The 25799-nt window shown below is 41.9% G+C and overlaps 1 protein-coding gene across 1 annotated transcript in view; it reads right to left on the reverse strand.

Annotated features, from left to right (window-relative positions):
* SORCS3 (sortilin related VPS10 domain containing receptor 3) overlaps nucleotides 1–25799 on the reverse strand; it is a 307837-nt gene that overhangs the window by 69977 nt on the left and 212061 nt on the right. The window contains exons 6-10 of the mRNA XM_063339010.1: nucleotides 24776–24840; nucleotides 17824–17942; nucleotides 5427–5516; nucleotides 2177–2356; nucleotides 130–276 (exon numbers count right to left, since the gene is read on the reverse strand). Coding sequence (XP_063195080.1) covers nucleotides 130–276; nucleotides 2177–2356; nucleotides 5427–5516; nucleotides 17824–17942; nucleotides 24776–24840 — 601 coding nt within the window. The remainder of the gene's footprint in view (nucleotides 1–129; nucleotides 277–2176; nucleotides 2357–5426; nucleotides 5517–17823; nucleotides 17943–24775; nucleotides 24841–25799) is intronic.

Below are 25799 nucleotides of genomic sequence, written 5' to 3' on the forward strand. Positions count from 1 at the left end.
GGACTCTGCAGTTCTCTGTCTGGCAAGAATCCTTCCTGCCCAGTTGCACTGGATGTTTTGTTAACCCAGTGACTAAAATAACCAGCTCTAAAGGAGACAACTGTGTTTTGGAAAGGGTCTGCTACTCACCATCTGGCAAACTACAGGATCCCCTCTTAGATCAGTGTCCGGAGCCTGCAGCAAACGCCAGTCTCTGCCCTTGTTGTAGGTAATGAAAGTCTTGATTTGGTCATCTATCTTCCTGTTAGCCAGGAATATGCCTTTGATCCCTGCTACCTAGGAAAAATGGAGAGAGATGAAAAAATACATTGGAAGAACAGGCCAAAAATAAGGCCCATCTGAGCACTCTTAGGAGTGGAAGGTGTCTGAATAAGCAGTAAAGCCATCTCAGCCCAGCCTTAGAAGGCTGTGAATGGCATTACAAGTACATTTTAATGATGCCTGCTCAGCTGAAAGGCCTCACGGAGTCTCTCTCTGGAAGAAAAAGACAAGGATGTTCACAGCGCAAATCCCTAGGAAACAGCCCACATCTGGATTTCCTTGGGTGCTTGCAGACAGGCTGATGATGGGCTTGAAGGTACAGCCTGCACTGTGTCACACATGAGCTCTGTGAGCCCAGGGATGTGGTCTGCCCCACTCCCTCCCCAGATTACCGTAACATGGGAGACAGCAGGTCACACCAGAAGCAGTGTGATGGTTTTTGTCAGAGTTAGGTTGATGGTTGGACTAGATGATCCGAAAGGTCCCTTCCAACTTAGGCAATTCTATAATTCTATCATTTTATCTTTTTGTGTTGGTCTTTTTTTTTAGTTATACACAAAAGATGGAAATCCTGAATATGCTGAAACACTGATGTGTTGCAAACTTGATTTCTTCCCTTCCCTTCCACTCCCAAATTCTGTCAAAATCAACCCAGTTGTTCCAAATGTTTTGACTTCTGTCAGCAGAACCCATTCCAACAAAATATGGTCCTGTCAAAATTTCCCCAAGAAGATTTTTTGTTGAGTCTGCCCCCTGTGGCACAGGTGTGAAAGTGAGATGGGAAGAAGGAACTTGCTGCAAATCTGCAACTTTGTGGCAACAGCCAGGGTGCAAATCCTTCTACTCTAAAGCCCCGAGTGACACTGCCCTTTGAACGAGTCTGGGAAAGCTCTCTCAGCATTTAAAAGTAAAGAGTCTATGACACACAGCTTGAGAATACAGAGCTTGCCAAGCAATGGGACACGATGCATGTTTATTTTAGCTGGTTCATCACGACAAAGAAATACATCTTTTTTCAGAGGCAAGAAATTGTTTTTAACTAGGTGAAAATAAATTCTAAAGCCTGTCCTTTATATTGCTCCATGCATTATTTTTGAGTTTTCTCTCATTGCCTTAAATTACCTGCATTTTTATAAAAAAAAATGATGGAGTTGTTAAATGGGCATTATTCTGGCTGAAATAAACACATGCATAATCCTAACTTCTACATGTAACTGAAAACACATTTCTCCGTGTAACAGCAGAACTTTCCCAAGTCAGCCTGCAACCATTTTTTGTTAGCATTACCAATTAGTTGTTTGTTGCTGGCAAAGCACTGAGCCATGAACCTCAGCAGATCTTCCATCCAACAAGTTATGACACACCAAAATAGAATGGTCTGAAGAAATCAGGAACTGGAACAACTGCTCTGAATGGACTGCTGTTGGTCAAGGCTGAAAGGCCTGGCAGAAGAATGAGAATGGAAGATGATTCAGGGCAGAAGTTATCCAGCCATTATCTCTGGGCAAATGGCACCTATAAACTTTTGTTTATAATTCATAAACTGCTTAGAGTCACAAAGGTGGAATCCATATTCCCTAACTGCGAGCAGGTGTCTCTAGCTGTTCAAGGGGAAAAAAAGTATTTTGAATCTTTCCCTAGATGTCCACATCGGGATGAGAGGGATAATGGTTTTCCCTTTTGGAATGCCACATAGCTAACCAGTCATTGACTTGAAAGCAACCAGCTGTCACACCTATAGCAGAACTCACCACATGTATTCATTCCCACATGAGTCGGCTCAGCATCAAATCCAGCAAATGCCTCTAGGCTGGTTCCAAAACAAATGAAGATCCCGGAAGGCTGGTAAGAGATTTACACTCACTTGAACTAGCAAGCAGTTGCTGTTCTTTGTAGGGTGACCTTTACTACATACCTCATAAAGGTCAATGATGATATTCCCCTCCAGTCCTCGACTGCTTTTCACGTTTTCCAAGGCCAGGGTGAAGTACACCCCTCGGGTGTCCGAGATATACAGGTTGTACGTATCGTTCTGGTTCCACTCTTGAACAGCTGCAAACACCTGATTCTCATCTGTGCTGATAATATGCATGTCCTGTTAAAAGAAGACAAAAGGCCTATTACTGAGGATCTCTGTATTTCTCTGCCCTTTGGGACATGTAGTAATTACCATGACTTATGAAAGAATGGAGATGGAGCATGAATTATAGGTATGTTAAACAATTTTCTGTTACAGCAAGCCAATAAATTACCATCATTGTGACTTTTCTGCATTTCATTTTTTTTAATGATCAGCAGCTGGGCAAAGGGGTTTTGCTTTCTTCATTTTTGGTAGCTTCAAGGAATTTCATCCAGATTCATTTTTTATTTATAAATTTGAAAGTCAGTTTTATTACTCATGGGAGATTCACAACCTTGGGGCCTAGAGTCCTCACAGTCACTAAGCATGGTGTAGCACCAGGCTAAAAGCACTGACAATTTCCACCCACATGCTGAACTAATGGTCTTGTGCTTCCATCTGATAAAGAAGCAGTTTCAAAAAAACTGGGAGTTCATATTTATTTGAAGCTGAGGTATAAGGATCAGTTTGAGGTAGTGCTGGTAGTGATTTTTATTAACATATTTTTCTATTGAGAGTTTGTCTGACATCTATTATCCCACTATATACAGGCTATCAAAAAATCCACCCACTAACCTTTGTTGGATTCCTGCTGCCGACCAAGATATGAAGGTCCAACAGGGTTTCCCTATTTAGTTTTAATATCAAAGAGATTTGACAGTGCATTTTCTCAGTATTCTTTTAAAGCACATTAATGGAAATGATTTCCAGGGTAGTGATGAGTATTGAAGCACTTCATCCTTGCATCCATTGTTGAACAAACTAACACTGGTTCAGCTAGAAGCAAAATCGCTGTGGTTATGTGGGACTTCATTTATCTATTTGTATCTATTTAAAATTTCCCCAGGGTGCCAAGGAGTCTTGATTAATTTCTTGCATTGTTTCCGCATCAAGAAACCATAATTCTGGAAGTCTCCCAAAGGACGGAGTGACCTGATTTTTGGGAAGAATATCTAGAGGAAGATCAGCTCAATATCTCCATCCTGCCTAGCAGGCAACTTAATCTCCTGTGTGAGGTATCTAGATGAAAAGTTAGTGTTGATTAGATGGGGGTATTTCTAATAGACCTAACATAGCCTATCAGCATGGAATGGGGAGAAATAGCATTTGAGAGCCTAATTCTGTCCCAGTGAGTGCAATCAGTGGGACATTTGCCTTTTCCCTCAGTGAAGGAAGACTAAATCAGGAAGTTTGTTCTTGCCCAACAGCTCTAATTCCTTAAAGATTAAGTACATAGCAAATCTATTCCAGCAGTGTGAAAATAAAGCAAAACACCCAATGACTTCAATCTGTTTTGACCAGTTGCAGTGAAAATATTGCATTACCCTATTGCCAGCCTCACATATGTACAAATCCATCAGAGTTCATTAATCTACAGCTGACAGGATAGTTATTACTCTACAGCAAAAATGTTCTAGGGACAAAAGGCAGCACAAACAAGCTTTCTTTACATGGCTAGAAGACTGCCATGACACCTAGCTTAAAACTACTTTTGGTTTTTAAATGACAAAAGTATCCCTGATTTTATACTGTGCACCAATTTCAAAACAGGGTCACCAACAAATCTGTCCTATAACAGGCCAGCAATCTGTGACAGTATCAATCAATAAAGCAGGACAATCACAGGGCAATCGTTCTCTCTGTCCACTTGTCTTTTTAATGAGGGGCAGCTTTCAAAGCCAATCCATAAGGTGAGAGCATAAATAATGTTTTTCTCCTGAAAAATGGCAGCAGGGTTTCCAAAAGTTGGTGTCTGGTCAGACATTCTGACACCCACACCACCGCCATGGAATGACAAACAAAAGAAACGACAACTGTGCTATGCGGGTGTCAATACGCTGTGGATCAACCCAAATGGGAAAAAGTTGAGGCGCAACATTGGGAGTTCGAGATGCAAATTTCTCACAACTATTAAGTTTCCAGGTACAAGGCAAAGTAAATATGTCATATCTGCTAGACTGCAGATACCCCATAGGCAATCAGAACTGTAGATCCAGCCCACAAAGCAAATCTAGCCAACCATCTTACAGTTATCCCACCAAAATTTTCACTTGTGTAAGGAAGGGGAAGGCCATTACTGTTGATTATGATCCCTCTACGACAGTAGCCTCAACAGCCATTCTGAGGCTTCAAAGAGCAGCAGTGGTCTCAGCTACCCATTGGGCTACCCAGAAACTTGTACCCAGCCAAGGCACTGGAAAGATTGGTCCCTTCTGTTCTATGCAATCCCAAGCAAAGACTACACTATGGAATTTGAGTATAATTTGCTGGTTGGACTAGATGATCTGAAAGGTCCCTTCCAACCTAGGCAATTCTATGATTCTATGATAATTCCAGGGACATATTCTCCTTGCTGAGGCTTGCACCATTTGATCTGACAGAAAGCTAAGGCCTAAGAAGGTAAATCCAGGCACTGTTGTATAAGAAGTACTAACTTCTTATAACTCAGAGCTAACTAACTCAGAGCATTGTCAATCAGTGTTAATCTTAGGCCATCTCGGTCATCTCCTAAACAGCACCACACAGGGGTTCTCTGTGTCCAAAGCATCGATAAGGCACAACTTTTAGGGAGCCAACCCCACCTCCATGATTTCTTGGCAATGTCCAGCCATAAGACGGGGACAGCGGAGTTGCTATACCCTGTGCTCCTCTTATTGTATGGAGATTGCAGCAATGCTCACCATACTAACCATTCTCCAGGACCCTCAGTGTCGCGCTCAGGTTTACAAAGAAATCATTAAGAGAGAATATAGGACTGGGGAAAGTTCATAGAAGATTGGTCAAGGAGAAGTTGGTTTGAGCTCTGTTTTCTGAGGTACCTGTTCACTCCCAGTCGCTCTTTACAGAGGAAAAAAGAAACTCCTTTCCCTGAAATTCTCACTAATCAAAGGCAGGGAGAGGTAAAGATGCTAAATCTGCATTTAAGAAAGATCATTCAAGTAACACTGGACCTCCCCAGAGAGGAACCCCATCGAGGTGCTCCACCACTGGGTAGGCTGTGCTATTCGAGATATTACATGTCTGTGTTCATAAATGGTTCACTCACCTTAGGAAGAGAGTATTTGGGCAATTTAATCTGTGCAAAAGGCTCCCGTCTGTACGACACATAGTAGTTTGCTCTTCCACCAGCTGTCACCTGTGGAAACACCAAAGAAAGTGAATGATGACCCTGTCAGTATGACAGCCATGCTGACACCTCTAAGAGGATCTGACAACCTTTCTTTCAGATATCTTTTCTATGACCTGCACAGCTGTCCCTAAAAGCATGCGTACAACTCCAAAGAAATCCCAAACTTGAAAGACTTGGAGCATTATTTAAGCTGTACTATCGAACTTTCCATTTTGTCTCTTGTGCTTCAAATCCAGCATGATTTTAACATCTGAGGAAAAATGGAGAAGTTTAAGGTCTTGAGTGGAAGAAGATGATCTGGTTCCATCACATGGTTCCAGCACAACTACCTTGGGCAAGTAATTTAAATTCTCTGTGCTTCTGTTCCTCTCCCATAAGAATGAGATTATACCTCTTTTTTCTCTGCTGCTTCTCCGCCTTGTCTGTTTGCACTGTAAGTCACTTGGGGTTGTCTTCCAACAACCTTTTACAGTGACTAACAGGAGAGATCCACACTAGCACTGTTTAATGCAAACAGTAAATGCAATGAGCGCGCTCTTGGAAAGCTGGAGCTAAGTTCGTAGATGCTCCTTGTCACTATAAAACTGGTTTCTCTGAAATCATACTGTCTCTGGAAGAGGATGCTGGGAGAACCGACAGACATCCAAATCTGTGGTTTTATGGACCGATCGAGCTGTAAAGGCTACACATAAATGTCATGCATCAATAAGATCTAGCCCTGATAATTTGTAAAATATGGGATTTTAAACCTGTCACTAGTCACTTACTCTTGCTGTGGGTGTTCTTTCTGGCACCATTTCAGGCCTGGCTACAACAAGGCTTACATCAGTGAATTTCCTATCTTCTGCTGTTTTGGCAGTCTTCCAGATTTTAAGATAAAACAATACACAAAGCACTTCTCTATTATATGGAATGTCATTTGTCGGCTTCTTAAGTTTCCAATAAAGCTAACAGAAAGGTCCTATATTCTCTCCTAGATACACTCCCTTTGATCTGACAGTGATATTTCAGAATGAGCTTACATGGAATATTGCTATAGCATCAATTATAGTCTCAGTAATGATATCACCTTTAGATAGTGGCTTTATTCCCTAGAGAAGCTAGTCATTCAAAGGACATGATATTACCGGTCATGAAATTTGATATCTAATCAACTCAGGATAAGGCTTTTCTATAGACAGTTTGAAGAACTGGAAATAAAGGAAGACTTAGAAATAGGACAGGCTTCTACACTGAGACAAGCATTGCCCAAAAGATTCCACACTTCTAGGTCATATTACCTAAACATCACAGGGAATATTTAAATATACCCTCTTCTCTTGGTGATATTTCTGACCTCTTGTGGAAGATCCAAATTCCCAAATAACATAACTCTGCCACTTGAACTCATTTTACACCACTCCCAATTTCAGCACCAGATCACTATTTGTAGAGGAGCCCAGATAGGACTGAATGTGTGCAGTCACTACTTGGTAAAGACCCTGGGTTCAATATGCACCTCTTCTGACAGGCTCAGACATGGTCATCGACTCATCTTGAAGATGCAGACATGAATATTTACATAATTTCTAAATGCTGTGATGACTAATTAACATTGGGAACAGTCCAACAATCTTCAAGTTAATAACAAGAGAAGAGAGTGACAGAAATATCAAGGGGTGATTAAATTCCCCCCTCTGTGCCAAGACAGGATCTACTCCAATTCTGACAAACTCAAAAGATTTTACATAGTTTTTTGGCTTTTATGCCACTGCAAACTGGTACCTGGGTGGGTTTTTTTGTTGCTTTGGATTTTTTGTTTATCTGCTTGCTTGTTTTTTAAGGCAGAAACGTAGGTTTCAAACACTGTTCAAGTTCACTATGCATTAGCTAAACTCCCTTTCAGTTCTCTACCTGGACTAGGTCACCTTGACAAAGGTTTAGATATAGAAATCTTTGTGGTCTGTGGTCTCTCTGAGCCAGTTAGTATGAAGCCACCCACAATTCTGCTGGCAGGAGTTATGTGGAGCTTTTCCCAGCCAGGACCTCATCTTTGCATGATTTACATGCATGGTTATAGCAGTTCCAAAAAATGATCAGGCCTTCAATAAAGTTTTGGCAAGCACTGTGGTAGAGAATGAATTTTGGAAGGCCCAACTTAATTTATTTTGATGAACTTTTCCTTTTCCTATAAGAGAACTCTCCAACACTGTAAATCCCAGAGATTATGATAGTGTTTTGCCCTCTAATGCCTCCTTTTCATTCACATTTGATGAATGTCACCCAATTATTTGCTGTGAGCTCATCTGTCATGCTCAGTACAGAATTAGCTGGGTTTGTCTTTTTCCTCCCGCTTTGCTAATGACCGACTCGTTAATCTGTTTTTCTGGATTTCTATTTTATATGTTTAATTGGGCTTCTGGCCAGTGGAAATGATTCCTTTGGACAAATGTGTTTGTCATTAAACACATCTGTCTTTCCTAACCTGTGTTCTTTCTTCCTCCCTCCACTCATGATCTACTACTTTTCTTAATACTTCCACATTTTGTTACAAGACAAAATTCTGGTCTCACATCAGCTGACACTTAAGAGAAACATGAGAAGTTTCTCTTTAAAAGCCCTGAAAGTTTTAGTATGTTGGCTCATTCCCCGTCCTGACCTGCAACAGGACATAGCTCATCAAACAGAGAAGATACAAATGTTTCAAGAACAAATACTTCAAAAGGATGCAGAGAATTATAGAAAATCTGCCATGGGCTCCATTCATCTCAATAATTTCTGTGACATGCCTAGAAATACACAAAGCCATTTCTTGTCTCAATGATTTAATATGATTCTTAAGTACAGCTTTTGGTTTTCTGTTTTTCTTTCTTCCTTTCTTTTTTTTTTTTATTTAGAGAGATGTTCTGCTTAACCAAAAAACCACATGTGTAAAAGAGTTTGGAAAGCAAGAAGAATGAGTTAGGAAGTCCTGGAATATAAAGACAACCTAGATGATGTCAGCAACTGCGGACCACAGTGTGCCAGGCTTCCTTCTCATCTTCCTGGCTAGCTGACACGGGACCCATAACTTCCAATGTAAGGCAGGTATTGCTGTAAGAAATATGGAAATACTAAATCTCGGAAATGACCCTGGGCTAAGCAAGATGCACCTGCCTCCTGCTGCTCAAAGAACTCACAGAAAGCTTAAAGGAACACGCACAGAGGCTGACAATGAAACACCATATATTAAAGGCACAGCCTTGGCGGAGAAAAAGTGACAGCGTGCAGATAGCAGAAGCTTCCTAAGCTAGTGTCTAAAGGAGAACAGAGGGCTCTTTTCTACATAGTTTATCAGCCAGGTGGTTTACAACATTAACTATCGCTTGTCCTGCACAGTTATGGGAACAGATCATCTACTTTTTACACAGTTGATAATGTTGAATTGCTAATAGCACAGATCAACCCACAATGACCACGCTGTTTAGACATTTGTGGTTCCTGTAACTTACCTCCCACTTCAAGCACAGTAAATGGTGACTCAGTCCATTACAGAACCAAATTTTAAACTTCCTTGTTGACAGTAAGTCTTTTGATGTTATGCCCAATAACCCCCCCTACTTTCTTCCTGGGGTGACTTCCTTTGTTCGTAGAGTTTCCTCCGTCCCAGTACCATCAAATGAGTTGGAAAAGTCAAAAGTTAAGAAACACTATATCAGTACTGTAACAGCATCCTGGATCTGTGTTCTCCATCTCCAAAGCATTGCCCTGGCAGCCCTCCCCACTGCTTTAACCTTGGTTACCCTTTCTCCTTCCTGTGGGCATAAAATCTCCTAAAGCAAATTGTGGATTAAAGCATGGAGGAGTGATGACAAGTTAAGCAGGCAGGTTGCTCCACTCACACCTTTAGCAAGGTATTTTGGTGTTCTTCAGAGCCAGCTGCTGCCTAGGCCTTGCACAAGTTTGCCAGCACAAGGATTGAAAAGTTGTGCCTCCTCGCCAAAATCTAACCCCAATGCCAGTCACAAGAGATTCAGAAGATAAGAAAGAACACATCTGCACCAGCCTTGTGTAATGTTCTTCCGTCTTCATTATTCATCATGGCCAGGACAAACCATCTTCCAGATATTTCTGTGTACTGAGGCTGTCCACTGCCCAAACATAAATCACATCGTGAGAGGTACCATCTAGTCTGAATTATCTCCGTGTGGTTTTCGTTAATAGCACACCTTCTGCAGAGTCATTAAAGAAATATGCTATTACCTGAGCATGAGCAGATATGTCTCTCTCTGATGCAGAGACATACAGATTAGTGATTCTGTGCACAAAGCACCCTCAAGCTGCCTGGGAGATTCAGCAGATTTTGAAAACATGCCACTTATGCATCAGACCCATCAGTGAAAATTTGCTAAGACAAAGGAGCATTCATTATATTGGCCCAGTCCCCATTCTCTTCCCTCTCCCCTCAGAGCTGTAATGGCACAAGCTATAGGACACTGGAATTGTTGCAAAAGCAATTCCTGCAGAAAATGTGCACGGTTACACCAAAACATAAACCACATTAGAGCTGCAAATGCACATTACCCACACAGAAACCAATTTAAGAGAGAAGCATAACTGTACACGTTAAATCCCCTTTTGAAGGATTTCAGAGGAAACCTATGAGTCTACCAAGGTAATCCTTTACATCTTCAGCTGCAGACACTGCTGATAAATCAGACAACACCAGTGGAGAGGAGAGAGTGATAAAAGAAAGTACAGCACAAAAAGCTCTACAAACAAAATAAGTATAGATAAATAAATAAAGGAACATGTTAATAATTTTTTACCACCAGATATTTAGGTTCAAGTTCCGAATCCGATATTTGGCGCAGCAAAGATGAAACAGTGCTAGAACTGGATGAAAAGCACCCAGCAGTGAAGAGGAGAGTAGCTAACTACTTACTGCCAGTCTTGCTATAAAGAGATTTTAACTAGCACCTGGGATGCACTTTCTTTCATCTGCATGGATTAATTTCGCCCACTGGAGTGCTGTCCAGCATTTTAAATAGGGGCAAGAGGAGATCAGCTGTAGCAGGCATTATTCACCAGTAAAACAGGTGTAATCATGTTCATCATTTAAACGTCTTCATCCTATTAGTTTCATAATAAGCTTTTAATGATTTCTTCAATAAAAGACTCAAAGACCAAACCCTACAAGTTGAAGAGTGCTCCATTGTCCCGCCAAGCCGCTTTCTCTACCATCGATCGCAAAGATAAAAATCAATCGTAGCTAAGCAGGGTGAAGTTAAAAATAAATTGCATGGATTGATTTCTGTTAAGACCTTTGGCTCCTAGTTAAAAAATGGAGGAAAGAAATTTATATTTGAAATGGTGTATTTAGCTTCTATGAAAATAAAGTGAAGGCTCTAGACCAGGAAATCAAAGTTTAATTTCTCCCCTCCTATCTTGTTTCACTGATGAGAAGTTTCAAATTAAAAAATAAAATAAAATAAATTATCTTTTTATTTCCTTTATTCTTGGGGAAATTTTCAACTTATTTAAGTTATTAAATTGACAGCTTGATAGCTGAGGTCAGGAATCCATATGAATTGGCATAATCTCAGCTGTGGCTGTTGGTTGAAGCCCACTCACCTGATAACTGACTTCGATTCAGCAAATATGCTCATTTAGCCTAGCCTTAAATACCCAATAAACTTGAAACATATGCTCATGTCCTACTAAACATAAGCACTTCCAGGTTTTTCTAAACAACCACAGTTACAACCAGTAATAGTAATAAACTACTTCTCTGAGCTAAGCTTAGGCATATTTAGCTTAGAGAATTAGGAACTTTTTTTCCCCTCCATAAAACCTCAAAGAGAAACGTCCCTCCACCCCAGCTCTAAGGGTATAAATAATAAATATTTTTCTTTTTAGTGGGCCCCCCCCAAAAAAAGGTTCTCATAAACACTTCCACTTCGATAAAAACAGAATTCCATTCAGATAAAAAAAAGGGGGTGGGGTGGGGGTGGTATTTCTATAAAAGCCGTTTTCCATCAAATGATGTCAGCTGAAATTTTTGGACACACTCTGATGAGACTCCAAGCATCCCAAAAAGGCAATATGATCCATAGGTTCTATAAGAAGCTATCAGTGATTGTGGGTGAATACTGACATCTGTGTATGTTTAAAGGAAACTTTTTGATGCACAGGACAACTGAATTGCTTCAACAGATTTTGGCAGAAGTGTTTGCTCCTCTGAGCCAGAGAAATTATTTGGACTTGTATTGTAAGAGTCCCACTTAACTGCACCACACAACATCTGGAGAAATTCTGGGTTTGCTCCTTCTCACTCATGCTAGTGAGCAGGCTGAGACGCTGCCCTGCTGTGCAACTCACTGAATTAAGCAAAAGTCTTCTAAGTGCAAAATTACTTCAGGGGGTGAAAGAGCGCCAGACACATGATCAGTATCAAAGAGCATTTTGACCTAAATTTTTCACTTTCCACACGGAATTCCTGCCATCTATAAGAACTGCAGCTGCTCCCACAGTGCTACACGTGCAAGCTGTGAGTAATCACCAGCCCCTGCTCCTAAATGGCAATGCCAGAGACCCCATCTCATTGGGGAGGATTATAAACCACAGACAAGACTCACTCACTCTCTTTCCAGCTCCCCTCACACTCCTTCCTTCCTTCATCACATAACCTCAACAAAAAAGAAAGGGCAATCACCAGAGCAGCTTAGCTTTTTGGACACAGGACCATCAAATGTTCCAGCACAACCTGACCTTAAGGAACCTGGATTCAAGAGAGCTGTGCAGTTCCCAGGAGAGTGAACAAATGAAACGGCATAGAAAACTGCCAAGAAAGCTTCCCAAGAAGAGAAATGGCAGGAGGGCTAGGTGACAGACCAGACCCTCTTATGAATTTCAGCCTGCAGTTAAACACCTTAGTAAATTATGCCACGGGAATAGAAAAGGGGCACCCATATTCCCACTATTTAAAGGCTTGGGAAAGTGATAATGTACTGTCTTTCAGTATGCCTTCCTGGTTAATGGTGTAAAGCCCTTTCCCTTTAAAGTGGAAAAGGAGCAGGGTCTGAAGCAAACAGCCAGCAGTTTTCAATCAGAACTTGCAGTTATTGTTCTTGTCCTTATGAGGTGAGATGACCAGCAAAAGGCGGATCTGAGAGCGTTCATCTCCAAAAGCATTTGTTTGGCCTGCTAGAAAAAACAGGCATCATACCCAAATTCAAACGAGGTGTCAGCTCCTATATCTCAGAGGAGTCTTCCACGCCCAGTAACTTTGCCACTGCCATGGAACGTGCCGAAATTCTGAGCTACGTTTGAGATCAACTTCAGCTGCACTCTGTTGGGATAGCAGAGTCTGCACTATCCCCAAGAAAAATAAAGACATAAGAACCAATCAAGATAGGTATTGATCACGCATCCACACATCTCTGCACTGACTTACAGCCAGTTCAAATCAAAAAGGCCAAAGTTACCCCAAGGTGTCTCCAGGCACTGACAGAGACAGAAGCTCAAGGGAGGAATGGGGACACTGTTAACTGGATGCTGAACTAGACTGGTACGACCTTTTGGGAGGAAAGCCACACACTGTAGGGTTTACACAAGGAAAACACAAGATTAATAGGGGGAGAAAACATTTTTCTATGAGACCTACATCTACAGCTGGGGAAAAAAAAAAAAAGACGACAATTTTCAATTTTCAGAGACCAAATCCTTCCTCAAGTCCCTTAGGATCTCGTGAGTATGCCCAAAAGCTTATCTGTCCTTTTCTAACTCCATTTATCAATCAATTCCAACCTCATAAAAAATACTACCTCTCCCTGTAAACTTTGTCTCACTTACATCCTTAGGCCACCAGTGCTACAACAGCAGTACTGCTAGCAGTCTTCATGCCACACATTCTGAAGAATTTCATCATGATTATTGTCCCTCTCCTGATACCTAGCCTTCTGTGTGAAAATACAGCCCTTACACGGGTCTGCACCAGCGCACTGGGAATGTCATCAGTCCCCACCAGAAGCCAGTCTGGTCCAGCACGGGACTCCAGACACCCAGCAGAACCACTGAGCTACTGCACCGCAGATAGCTTGCACATAACCTTTGGGTAACTGGGAACAACTACATTAACTTAGCAATAATTAGCTCCCTATGGCAGCTGTAGGTCTATCCACAAGAATGTTGCTTTCTGCAAAAACCACTGTCCTCCCAGAGCAAAGGCGATTTCCAATGAATGCACTGCCGTATTCATACCCCCTTGAGTTCTCATACCACCACAAATAAGCAACGCTGTACTGATGGCCCAGACTCTCCTCACTCCCTGCAGTAAGTGATGACGTTTGCTGGTGCTTTCTTGCATTTTCAGTGGAAAGGTTTCATCTGTTGGCAAGGAAACATACACAGTTCATTCCTGCTCTTCTCTTTAGTCTCTAAAGAACTAAGTAGCACTGATGTTATTTGTTTACTTATAGGAAAATAACAAGTTTTTCTCCAAACAATGCTTTCTCACTCAAAACAGAATTTCCTCAAAACAGGATTTTAGACTCTTTTCAGCAACCCCAGCGATTCCATTAGAAACCCTGATATAAGACTTGCTTGAAAAATATTTTCCCCAGGATTCTCTCTGTGATTTATTTTTACCGTAGAATTCTCCAAAATATCAATACACTAGATTCATACATAAAACAAAAGACTGTCTGTCGTGGTATCCCTGACCCCTGGGTCCTATAATGTAGGCTCTGCACATGAGAATATCATAGCAGTTCAAGTAATTCTCAGGAAGTCAAATCTTATAGGCGTTTGCAGGTTATCTCTGCACCTAAGTTTAGAAAGTGATGCTATCTCAGTAGCAAGTACTAAAAGGCACCAATAAGGATGCTGTGTGGTACAGCTACAGAGAATGGCATATTACAGCTGTGGAAAAAATATGGGCTCCACTAGTGCACAGCTGTATAATCGAACACAACTGACACTGACCTTAATGGCGAAGTTGCTCATCAAATTAGCTCCTTTTTGGTACACTAAATAAATTCAGACACATTCCAAGGTTTTCTTACAAATAAATGACCTGCTTTGCAAGCTGTATGAATTTTAAGTATTAACCATGAAAGAAGATGATGGTGATACTGGCTCCTGGCTACATCAGAGCAATCCTGTGAACTGAATGAAAACTTATACTCACAAGAGAGGGCAGAATTTTCTCTTAATGTATCAATTTATGCAGAATTATCTAATCGTAGTGATGTGCTAAGCATCCTTAAATAACTCTTGATCAATCAAATAGAAAGTCAATCGATAAATTCAGAGCGATCCCTTTCTGTTTTATTTATAAGAATTCTTCTTACTCTCTCTTAGTAGCTATTTCTTCCTTCCATCTTCATTACCTTTTACATTTTTCATCACGTTATATGTTATTTATCTCCTTTGCCTGGTAACCAGCCCCAGTCTTTTCAAACTCTCTTCACGGGCAAGTTTTTCTCAAGTATAGGATCATTCTCATTTTCTTTCTTTGCACTGCAATTCTGCAACATCCTTTCAGAAGTGCTGCACAACACCATTCCACATAAGGAATCATTGATTTATAATGGCACTGTAACATTTCCCCTATTCTTCTTTCCCCTATCCATTATGCACCATAGCATCACATTTGCTTTGAGTGCACAGTTACACACGTTAATGCTTCCCAAGAATCTTATGCTACAGGCCTGTTCATCAACATGATTAGAATGGATATTCACTAGTAAATAACTGCATGCAGATAATCTAAAATGTTGATATCAATAGCTGGGATTCATCTTCCCTAATTTTAGCTGTCAAAAAGTTAGGAGTCTTCTCTAAGCTATACTTAAGTTCTTTCTAATATTAATGAGAAAGGCATATTCAGAGACCTACCTCATCCTGCAATAGGTGCAATAGGAGGAGATAAATTGCCCCTGAATATTTTGATCTCTCCACTCACTTTGGAGGAACATGGATACTGGTTTAGACTGAAAATCTATTGTTTTCATGACAAAAGTTAAAAGAAACGAGTTCCTCTGTCTACTCCAAGACATTACTTCTGATTTGTTCCAGCACAGACAGATCAGAACTCATGCACACATCCTTTATGCAGCTACTAAACCTCACCAGGTTCTTAACATTTAATTTGATATTTATTTATTCATCTCTGTCTAATATTTGAAATTCAAAAGAGCCGGCTCCCATATTTCTGTCCAAGATTATCCAGACAGAATGATATGCATGAGACATTGCACACACAGTCAATCTGACACATCCCATAATAGGCAGCTACATTACATGGCTTGTGAGGCTAATACATCCAGGACATATCAGCACTCCTACATATGTACTGAGCAAACACTCTGCATAGCCCATCGACCGTATGCCGGACACGGTGGATTTAACACACCTTCAGCTCAGAGAGGTGTGTGCTGTGAATGTGAAGTGTCTGCGTGTTACTCGACTACTGCACAGACTCGATCCATGCCCAGCTTCTGCAGCCACCCAGGACAGGCTGCTGGGCAGTCAGAAATCCTGCAAGTGTAATATCAAAAAGAGGGAAAGTGATAGGCAACCTGTGAAAGGGAGAGTCTGCTGCTCGAAGCAGCAGAAATGTTCAGTGTGTATATTTAACATTTTTTAAAAGTGTGGGTATATGATTTTCACTTCAAAGACCCATTAAGCTATAATAAACCATTGCAAAGGATAGTCAAGGCACTTGTATTATATATACATACATGCATGTGTTTGTATACACACACACACTTTTTTTTTTTTAATTTGAAGCAATTAGCAGCTATTAGCTTGAGCCGCTCACTGCTAATTTGAGGCAGAGGAATACGCACAGCAGGCGGATGTCCTCACTGCGAGCCCAAGTTTCTAAACAGAGCAGCCTTGTTTATCACAGGTGGGAGCTGTGGAATGAGAAACCTCTGTAAGGCCTCATGCTAGCCTTAAAGAATTAGATGTTCCACCATACTCTCAGACACAGACATAAAATGCCAGATTAAGAGTGTCTTTCTCAAATGTTCCTTGGAGAGCAGAGCATTTACTGACTGGAAAGCCATTGCCTCTTGTCAAATTGTGACTTACTAAGTTTCAAAAGCTACGTTCTCAGTGTTTTCTAGCAGCAGGTCTCCCCCATGATGCCAAAATGGTAGAAGGCTGGGTTTCAGTGGGGAATGAGGGGAGCTGTGGCTCCCATAGCAATCAGCCATCTCCAGAGCAGCAGAATCCCCTACTCCCAGGAGGAGGTCTGCCAACATTACTTAAGCACACACAGTTTCCATACTGCAGTCCTCCCAGCTCATAGAGATTGAGTCCTCCACCTAATCCCAGCACAGAATTATCAGCCTTCCTACTTAAACTCCCATTTCTAAGAAAGTTTCACAATAAACAGAGCAGAACTTTCTTATAACTTGGATATATTCAAGCAAAATATTCCCCCAAGGAAGTAAAATAGGAGCTTAACGTAACACAGTCTTGCTCAAAAAGGGAAGCATATGTCTCTCCTCTACCACCTGGATCCAAGCTCCATCTCATCTCATTTCCCCCTCTTCAGCATTGGTGACAAGCAGTTAACGCCATCATGTCTGTAATCACTTTGTCTCCTGAGCTTTCTACGACCTGGAATCACTGCAGCCTGGCTCCCAGTTTTCACCCAAATGGCACATCTTGAGGAAGTGTTCTTCCATAGAGTACTATTCATTCTCACACTTCCACAGGTACGAAATGTGGAGAGATGGCCTTGTTCCATCCAGCCCATGTATTCTCAGAAAATCTCAAAACCAAGTAGTTTCTCATTCAATTTCTGTCACTTTCTCCTCATCTCCAAAATCATCATCAACTAGCTGACAAATTTACAGCCATCTTCCACTTTGAAATTGCCTTGTAACATCTTTTTCCAATCTCACTATTTTACCTCCTACTGCAGATCTTTGTTCGCTCCATTAGCATTACTTGACTGTCAAATCAGCGTAAACCGTTCCATTTGTTAAAATGATCACTCGCACCTTTCCTTTGTTCTTCTCTGTTCTCTCCAATTCATCACTTGTATTTTCGAAGTAGCCACAACAATAGCAAGTTAGAGCTCCTGTGAAACCCATGGACCCTTACGTTCGTCAATGAATGAACTTCCAAAATATATCAGATTCACCATCTGATGAGCAGAGATACCAACTGTTTTATCCCAGACTGCACCACCAATTTATAGCAGGCAGATACAGACTCCCAGCTCTCATGACTTGCGGTCCCATGTACTTGTCCTAAGAATATGCCTCCTCTCTTGCACAGAACAAATAACTCTCACAGGCAGAATTCATGTCACATTTGCATCAAGCCAACATACCTGGATGAAGATATATTCATCCTGAACAACAAGGGAGCTGATGTCAATGGAGCGCGAAAATGGCCCACTCCTTTTGGTCTCCGAGCACTCCTGGATCCGACAGGTCAAATAGTGGGTGTCTGTAATGGGAGAATATGCACACATGAGAAATGCTCAGACAGGAGCCTGTTGTCAGAAAATGTCACCAGCAGCTCGAAAGAAGGTCTCTGAAGGGAAGTCTTAACCTCATCTCCAACTAGCTAGACATTATTGCATGATTTACCTCCGTCCTTTAAAACTGTAACTGCTCTCTGGAGTCAGGAATTCATCACACTTCTACACCCACCATTCCCTTCTCTGTTATGCAGATATCCCACCAGCAACTAGAGTTCAAACCATAAATGGAGGGTACAAATCATAAATGCATCAGAAAACTGATGATGAGACCATATGGAGCGGAAGAAGATTTCAAAAGCCCCCCAGGCAGAATTTATCAATTCCACTACCCTGCTGGGAATTATATCCCCATCCTCACCCTGAAATACCCTAGCCTTGGTGACTGGTGTTAATTGTGGTAGTAACACACAAGGAGGGAAAAAAAAAAAAAAGTCCAAACCAGCACTATTAAGTTTACTTATTTTGCTGTGAAAATGGCACAAAACTATGTCTTTATAACCAACCTAGGCTAGGCGTGAAAACACCATGGACTTGAAATAGCATAACTACCTGAAGAGTCCCAACAGCTGTTATATGCACTGCAAGAGGCATCAAATGCTTCTGTCTAGAGAGAAGATGAGAAGACCACCACACTAATGGGATGCCTTGTCAGTCCTTGGCATTGCTTAAGAGAAGGAATAGGACTGGGAGAAGAACAGGAAGAAGACATAAGGCAAAGGGGCAAAGGCAGACATACAGAAAGTTGCTCAGAGTGGCAAGAAGAGACGTGCTCACCTCCTGCAAGATGGCAGGGGTTATAGGGGATTAAGCGTTATTTCACTTAGGCTAAGAAAGGATCTCATGAAACAGAACAATCAAAGCACTGTGTCTCTGGATGTATGTAATCTAAATATGCCATCTCTGCCTTTCAACTGCTCTTCTGAAAACTGCGAATTAGGGAGAAAATGAAAATACAACTAAGATGACGACTGCAGTGATAAAAGGGTCATATATTTTACACTGCGGCACTTCTACAGCCTTCTTAGATTCATGCACTTGTTCGCTTTTCTACAAAGGGCGAGAACAGACCATCAAGGAAGAAAACAGTGAGTTTATAAGGGCTGGGATGAGCCCGGTGCAGTGATTTTAGTTCACAGCTGCACTTGTTAACAAGGATCTTGTCAAACTGAGCCCAAAAGGATAAAAGGGAAGTTTAGAAGGGCAGTAACTAGCCTAACAAAGCTGCTTATAGGATTCTCCATCCCATGAAACCTGCTATTGTCCTTAGTCTGTGTCTTCCCAGTGACAGCAAAATGTGGTTCAGTGGAAAGCACTGGGGGTCATGACTGAAATCCTCCGACACTCAGCTAACTGCCTTCCCGGATTCAAAGACAAGATTCACAAACAGGCAGTCTCCCCTTCCATAGCTTTGTCCCACCACCTTAAGAATGCAAATAGAATGCAAGTCAGAGGCACTGATAAGAAGAATAATAATTTTTAAAAAGATATTGTCTAATAAAAGTCACGAACTACAATCGAGCTTTAATCTAATCAAGATTCATGCCCAGTCACATGACTGGAGGTCCATGTTTAAAGGCTGCAGACCTGGTTCTGGGTTGAGGCACTGGGAATACCAGGTTAATAAGGACTATGTGGCTGATTCACAGCAGTTGAATAAGTCTGGCGCAATGAAAACGTAGTCCCACTGATGATGCTAACGCAGCGGAAGTGTGGCTGTTGCCAGCTCAGAGTATCTGGAGGTAATTAAAGTGTATGGTGAAAAATACCTGATCTAGTGACAGTGTCAAATCACTGGAGTATCGGAGTTGCACTTTCTCCCAGCGTAAAATACCAGCAGCACTAGAGAGATCGGAGTCTCAGCTGGGATAAACTAAGGTTCTTCATCAACTGACACATACACACTTGGTCCGGAGCTGCTATTTACCTCCTCAGTGTGGAATCTAAGACATCTTTGTGGTTGACAAAAGCAAATTCTCAGAAATCAAGAGGGTCTTATATACTACCATGCTACCCAAATTACTCAGCAGCCTTCACTTGTTCTTTGAGGTAGCACTAAAATTAAGCAGAACAAGGAGAAGAGGTCAGGAGCCATATTTTTAGAATCTCATTCCCTCCGGTATCTTCTCCCACACAGTCGCCTGGATATTCTTATCCCTCCAAAAAGGGGATAATTTGCTGCTGCTGAGTGACAGAATGAGAAAAGGAATAAAAAGCTGTCACAAATAAATGCAAATAAATCACTAATGTTGACATGACAACTAGCTTCCTGCCTATTGGGAAATGTGTCATTTTGAGTGTGTTACACCAGCAATCATATATTCTCAAAGAATGGCACCTGATTAATATTCATGGGAAGCTGGTGGTGGTGAAGGGGCGTAACTCACTACCCATTTTCGATCTAGTCCTTGTTTACTTATTTTCATATATTTTACAATGCAAGGCCTATGAAAGAAAACACAGACACAAAAAAAATTATCTTCAAACCTGTCTGTCTTTGGACACAAAAATAAGTTCAAGTCTTGCCTTGCTTCCTGATGCCCCATCAAGAATGAGAAATAATTCCCTTTAAAATATATTTTAAAATCAGGTGAAAATATGACAGACTGGAAGCAAGAAACAACCCCAAGTCCCTGCTCAGGCATCTCGAAGGGTATGATCCCTTCATGAGCTATGGTCCCATTTGCAGAGCACATATTCCCATATATAGAAAATACAGGGCCCCTCAACAAAAATGTCAATTTAAAGAGAAGAGGGCACCCTAACTTCCAAGCTGTTATCTCCCTCATCTCTGAAGGGAGTTACAACTCTTTTCAGCCCCATTTTGCACAGTGACAAAGAAAAATGACAGCCAAGCAGAGGGGCAGGTGGCATGTGCCCAAGCTATGCCTTTAAGGCCTTGTTTACCTTTCACTGGGAGGTAACTGCCTTAAGGAACGTTGGCCTCTGTATCTAGGGATTAGTTCTAATTCATGTATCATCCCATGCAATATGAGAATTAGGGGGTTTAGGTTTTGGGGGGTTTGGGGTTCTTTTTATTATGTTCAACTGCAAAAGGAGTTGAGAAGAGCTCCCTATTTCCTAGACTGCCTCAAAAACTTCTCATGCGTATAACCCAACATCCAGCTACTTTCTCAGCCCATCTGTGAATGAGGCAATACGGACATCAAGCAGCCTGGAAGGTTTCCCACATCTCAAATCCAACCATCCATACCTCCACACAAACCCGTCCCACTAACTTATCTCACATAGGATTAGGGAATGGCTGTCTCAGATGTGCAGCCATTTTCTAGCTGAGGAGCTCGAAACACCTCCCCACTGCTAATTAACAGAGTCTCCCATCTTGAGAATTTGGAGTGTATTTTCACCTCTTTTTAGAAGTGATAAAACTGAAGCAATTTCTTGAAATTAGCAGTGATAAGCTGGTGAAATAAGCCAAGCTACTAAGTATCTTCCTTGCCCTCCAGTCACAATAGCTTTGGTGGGAAGCAGGAGCACAAGAGGCTCTCTCTCACCCAAAGATGTGGGTCCCTGAAGGGAGACACTGAAACAGTCGAACTCGCCACTGTGCTGAAGGCTGCAAAGGGCAGACCTACATGCAGGTTACTGTGACTTACAGAAACACAGGACAGCAGGGGCTGCTCCTCCTCGGCAGCGTTAACAAGCCAGCTAAAAGCAGGCACAGCCAGCATGGCTAACGAGGAGAAGGGCAGATGATGGAAATAAGTGGCATTGGCAGATTGGCTCAACTTAAGTCAGGTCCCGGTGCCAGGCAAGACTTAAAATCATAAACTGCCAGTGAAGGTTACCATGGGAGGGAGAAAAAAATAGCTGGCCTTGACAATTTTTACCCCCAAGGAAAAGAGGATCTAGAAATGCAGAGAGAACTGGAGATTATTCCCCAGGAATTAGTTACCCCGTTTTATCTTTCTGGTTAGGTTTTTTCCCTATTTTCCCTTTAATTAAAATACTGTTTATTGCATTGTATCTGTGAGTGCAGAGAAGATTATCTCACTGAACATCAGAAAGTTTAATATATCTTTCCCAGGAATGCTGGTGGGTCCTTGTGTCAGTGTATTTGTAATAGTTCCCCTGCATCCAACCCTGTCCTTGCTGCTGCCTATTACACCCAGGCAGAAGGTACAGTGCCCAAGGCTGCTACATGTTTTTATAATTTAAAAATGCAAGCCTAGATTATTATTCTGCTACAATAGCTCTGCCAAGATGTAGAAAAAATGTGAAAAACTTAATCTATTACAAAAGACAGGAACAGATTTATCAACTAGGCACTGAAATTAGCAGCATTTTGCAAATATTTAAGGAGACTAGACACTGAGGCAGATGTTTTCCGAGACCCTACCATTCCTAATGACCCAACAGACAAAACCATGGGGCAAGATGTTTCGGAGGACAGACACCAGAGTGGTGAACAGGACTTCCACCTCCCAGCACCATGAGTTTATTGGTAGCCTTGACTAATTTATGGATGAATGAGACTCTTAGCATGCCCCCACCACCTGTTCCCAGCCACCAAGCATATTTTAGGTCCGGTGTCTGAATTGATATTAGACAGGTTCTTGAGTCCCATTACTGCTAAAAGAAAGAAAAAAAAAAAAGGCAAAAGGAATCAACAAGTTCAGGAGTCTAATCTTAAATACCACTTCCCTCTCCCCCTCCCTTATTTCTTTTCTTTTTTTTTTTTTAAATAAAAAGCACGGAGGAAAACAGAAGAGGAAAGACAAATGCCCCCTCTAGAAGAATCATGGTCTTTTCAAGTGGCCAGGGATATTGAAGGCATGAATTCTTGTCCCTGAATTGAACGGAGCAGTGGGAATACTCAAATGTGTCTCTGTTAATGTATCAGATAAGTGAGTGAGCCACCAGACTGACCTGGGAGGCATTAAAAAAGCCTCCCTTTCCTTCTTCCCACTACTGAGGAAAACTTTCATCAGAAACTTTCTGCTCAAGAGGAAATAACTGCAGGGACCCGTTTTCCAGCAGGTGTAAGTGCCTCAGCCATTTCACTGAGAGCACGAAGGCCCATTTTGGCTACAGAGCCAGCTAGGAGAAAAGTTCGGCCTCCCATTCCTAAGTACACAGAGCTGTACCATTTCACACCAGGTGAGGCTATAGCTCTGAGGCAGCTGATGTTTTATAACACCAACTAATATCGTTTCAAGCCTTAAAAATTCTAATTGGAGCAACGCGGTTCTTTTGTGCTGTGCTTGGCTGGGAGAGGAGTGCCTTTGGTGCCATCCCCCAGTGGGACATGGTGGGGGAGAGCCCCCTGGGTCTCTCCTGTGCCTGCTGTCTGCTGGCACAATGGCTTGCCATAGGCCTCTTTTGCTGACACTACTAGTCTGACTTACAGTGAAACCTCGATACCATCAACTGCCAATGTCAAAATGCTGAATTTATACATTAAAACAAGAACAAACAGCAAATGCCCGAGCAAAAAAGACCTGAAGGAAGAGAGTTGTCTGTGAACTGGGGAGGCTTCTCTCAAATGAAGCATCCACATCCTTGACACATCCAATATTCAAATAGCTGGGTGAGCAAGTTTAAACTTAGTTCAAAAACAAACTCTATCAGCAGTTTGTTTGCTTAGTTGCTTGCTTTATGTTTTTACTTGCTTTTGGCCACTTCTCCCAGCATCCCTGTAACAGCACACACAGCAGCAAAGGCACTGAAGAAGCCTGCCTACCTTGCCCCCTCACCTGCCAGCCTGTTTTGCTTTTTCCACATATTCAACAAACAGCTGTCACCCATGAGCTTTTATTGCCTGGTTATTTATTCAGCTGCCATCACTAAATAGCAGTGGGAGGCCAATGAGTGATTTTAGAAGATCCACAGCCTCAGAGAAGCTACCCTGATAGACAGGAGCTTGTTAACACAGTATCTGGCCTATGCAGCACTTGACTAAAACAGAGAAAAGTTTGCCACCAACAAAAATGAGGTCTTTTCCTCCCAGAAATCCTCTACAACCTCAGTCCCGTGCTACTTTCCACACTGTCCCTGTAGTGCAAAAGGGACACACGTCCCATTGCTGTGTAGCAGGAGTAAAGCTGGCTCCACCCAGGAGCAGATGCACCACCATGCTGTAGTTCCTGTGAGAAATACCTAAAAAACTTTGGAGAGAGTGGTGGAAAAGGTCAACTGACTTCTAATACTTACTGCCGTCTTCGCTGGAGGTTAGTTACATCGGAATCCATTCTACTGCAAATGTGGTTAAATCCATTTCAGTGAGGGTTAAGAATTAGGGTTTTTTCTATTTTGTACATCAGATCCAGGCACCTTTCCAAGGTCTGCAATGTTTTGGTACGGAGCACCTATCCATACATCATAAGCAAAACTGAGAAACCCTTCCAATACGAGACAAAGGGTACCTGGGGCATAGGGACATTCTGGGCAGAGGAGAAGTCTGACCATAGGTGATTTCTTAAAATTCCAGGTACAACGCAGCTGTCCTGAACCCTGTGCTGCACAGTGCTGGTAGCCCTACTCCTTATGATTCATGCAAAATACACCTGAAATGGCTAAATAGGGAACAGAAAAGACGGCTCCTTAGCCCAACAGATTGTGGTTCTACACGGCCTCTCCACAGCCACAAGTCCTCCAGACTCTGAATTTCCCCCCAGGGGCTAAGAACAAGAGTATGCCTCACATCAAACTCCATGACCCACATCTTTCATATCAGTTAAAACGTAAATGGAGAGAGAAAATGAGTAAAGTGAAATTCCATTCCCATTCCATTCTTGACTACGAGCCCACTTTTTCAGCGTTGGCTGCAGACACTCACGTCCATCAGCTGTCTGGGCTTCCATGTGCACAAGGTCAGGTTCTTTATCCAAACCAGTCACCGACCTGGGGCAGGGGAGAGACAGAGAGAAAGAAGGCAGCTGGTTAGACGAAAGGCTGCAATCAGAGTAAGAGTGAGGGAAAACTAAACCAGTTCAAGTCTGCCTTGTGACACCTGGCATGTAGGTCCCTACCTTCTACCAACTTGTTTCCTTCGTGTTTCTACACCGCCCACTCCCGGGGGCCATATACCAACCTTTAAGATAGATACCTTCCCAGGCGCTGGTGAGTGAGTTTATATCCCTTGCCTATAAAACCAAAGCTACAATGATCATTCTTATGCTGGCAAAGCAAGCAGGTTCCAAGACCCAGTAAAGCCAGAGCTCTGTTTTAATGCTGAAGGAAAGACGAGGGCACCACAAACTCATGCTCATAGACAGCAAATTAAAAAGGGGTTTTACTTGGGTGAATAGTGACATGAGAGACTGAGTTTCCTGACCTGCTCCTGGTTTGCTGGGCAATCTTGCTATTGTTTACCCCAATTTCCCCACCTTCAAAAGAAAACCAATAATACACATATGCATGGTGAAGTTCTGATGTTTAGAAAAATTTAAAAAATAATAATTAAAAAAAAAATAATCAAGAAAGTATTTGTTATTCACCCCATGATTCCGTGCCATGGTCCTTGACAATCATGAAACAATGCGTGACGAGTTTCTTTAACCTCGTTGGTTAAAACCCAAGAACTTCAAGTCAAATCTTCCTGTGGATTATTATTTTACTCCCTAAAAATGTTTTGCAAAGCACATTACAAAGATAGTTTTCCTCCTGGCAGAGGCAAAGTCAAGCCCAGAACAGAAATGTTATTATTAGTGTCCTGGTTGATAAGAATCACCGGGAGATGAACATTTAGTCCTAGCAATGGCTGGCAGGGGAAAAAAAAAAAAATCCATAGATGTCCACGTGATTTATGGGGCTGCTTCTCCTGAGTTAACCAAGGGGTTAGATTAAAAAGGGACAACGAC

This window comes from Chroicocephalus ridibundus, chromosome 6 (assembly GCF_963924245.1).
Source record: "Chroicocephalus ridibundus chromosome 6, bChrRid1.1, whole genome shotgun sequence".
Taxonomy (NCBI): Eukaryota; Metazoa; Chordata; class Aves; order Charadriiformes; family Laridae; genus Chroicocephalus; species Chroicocephalus ridibundus.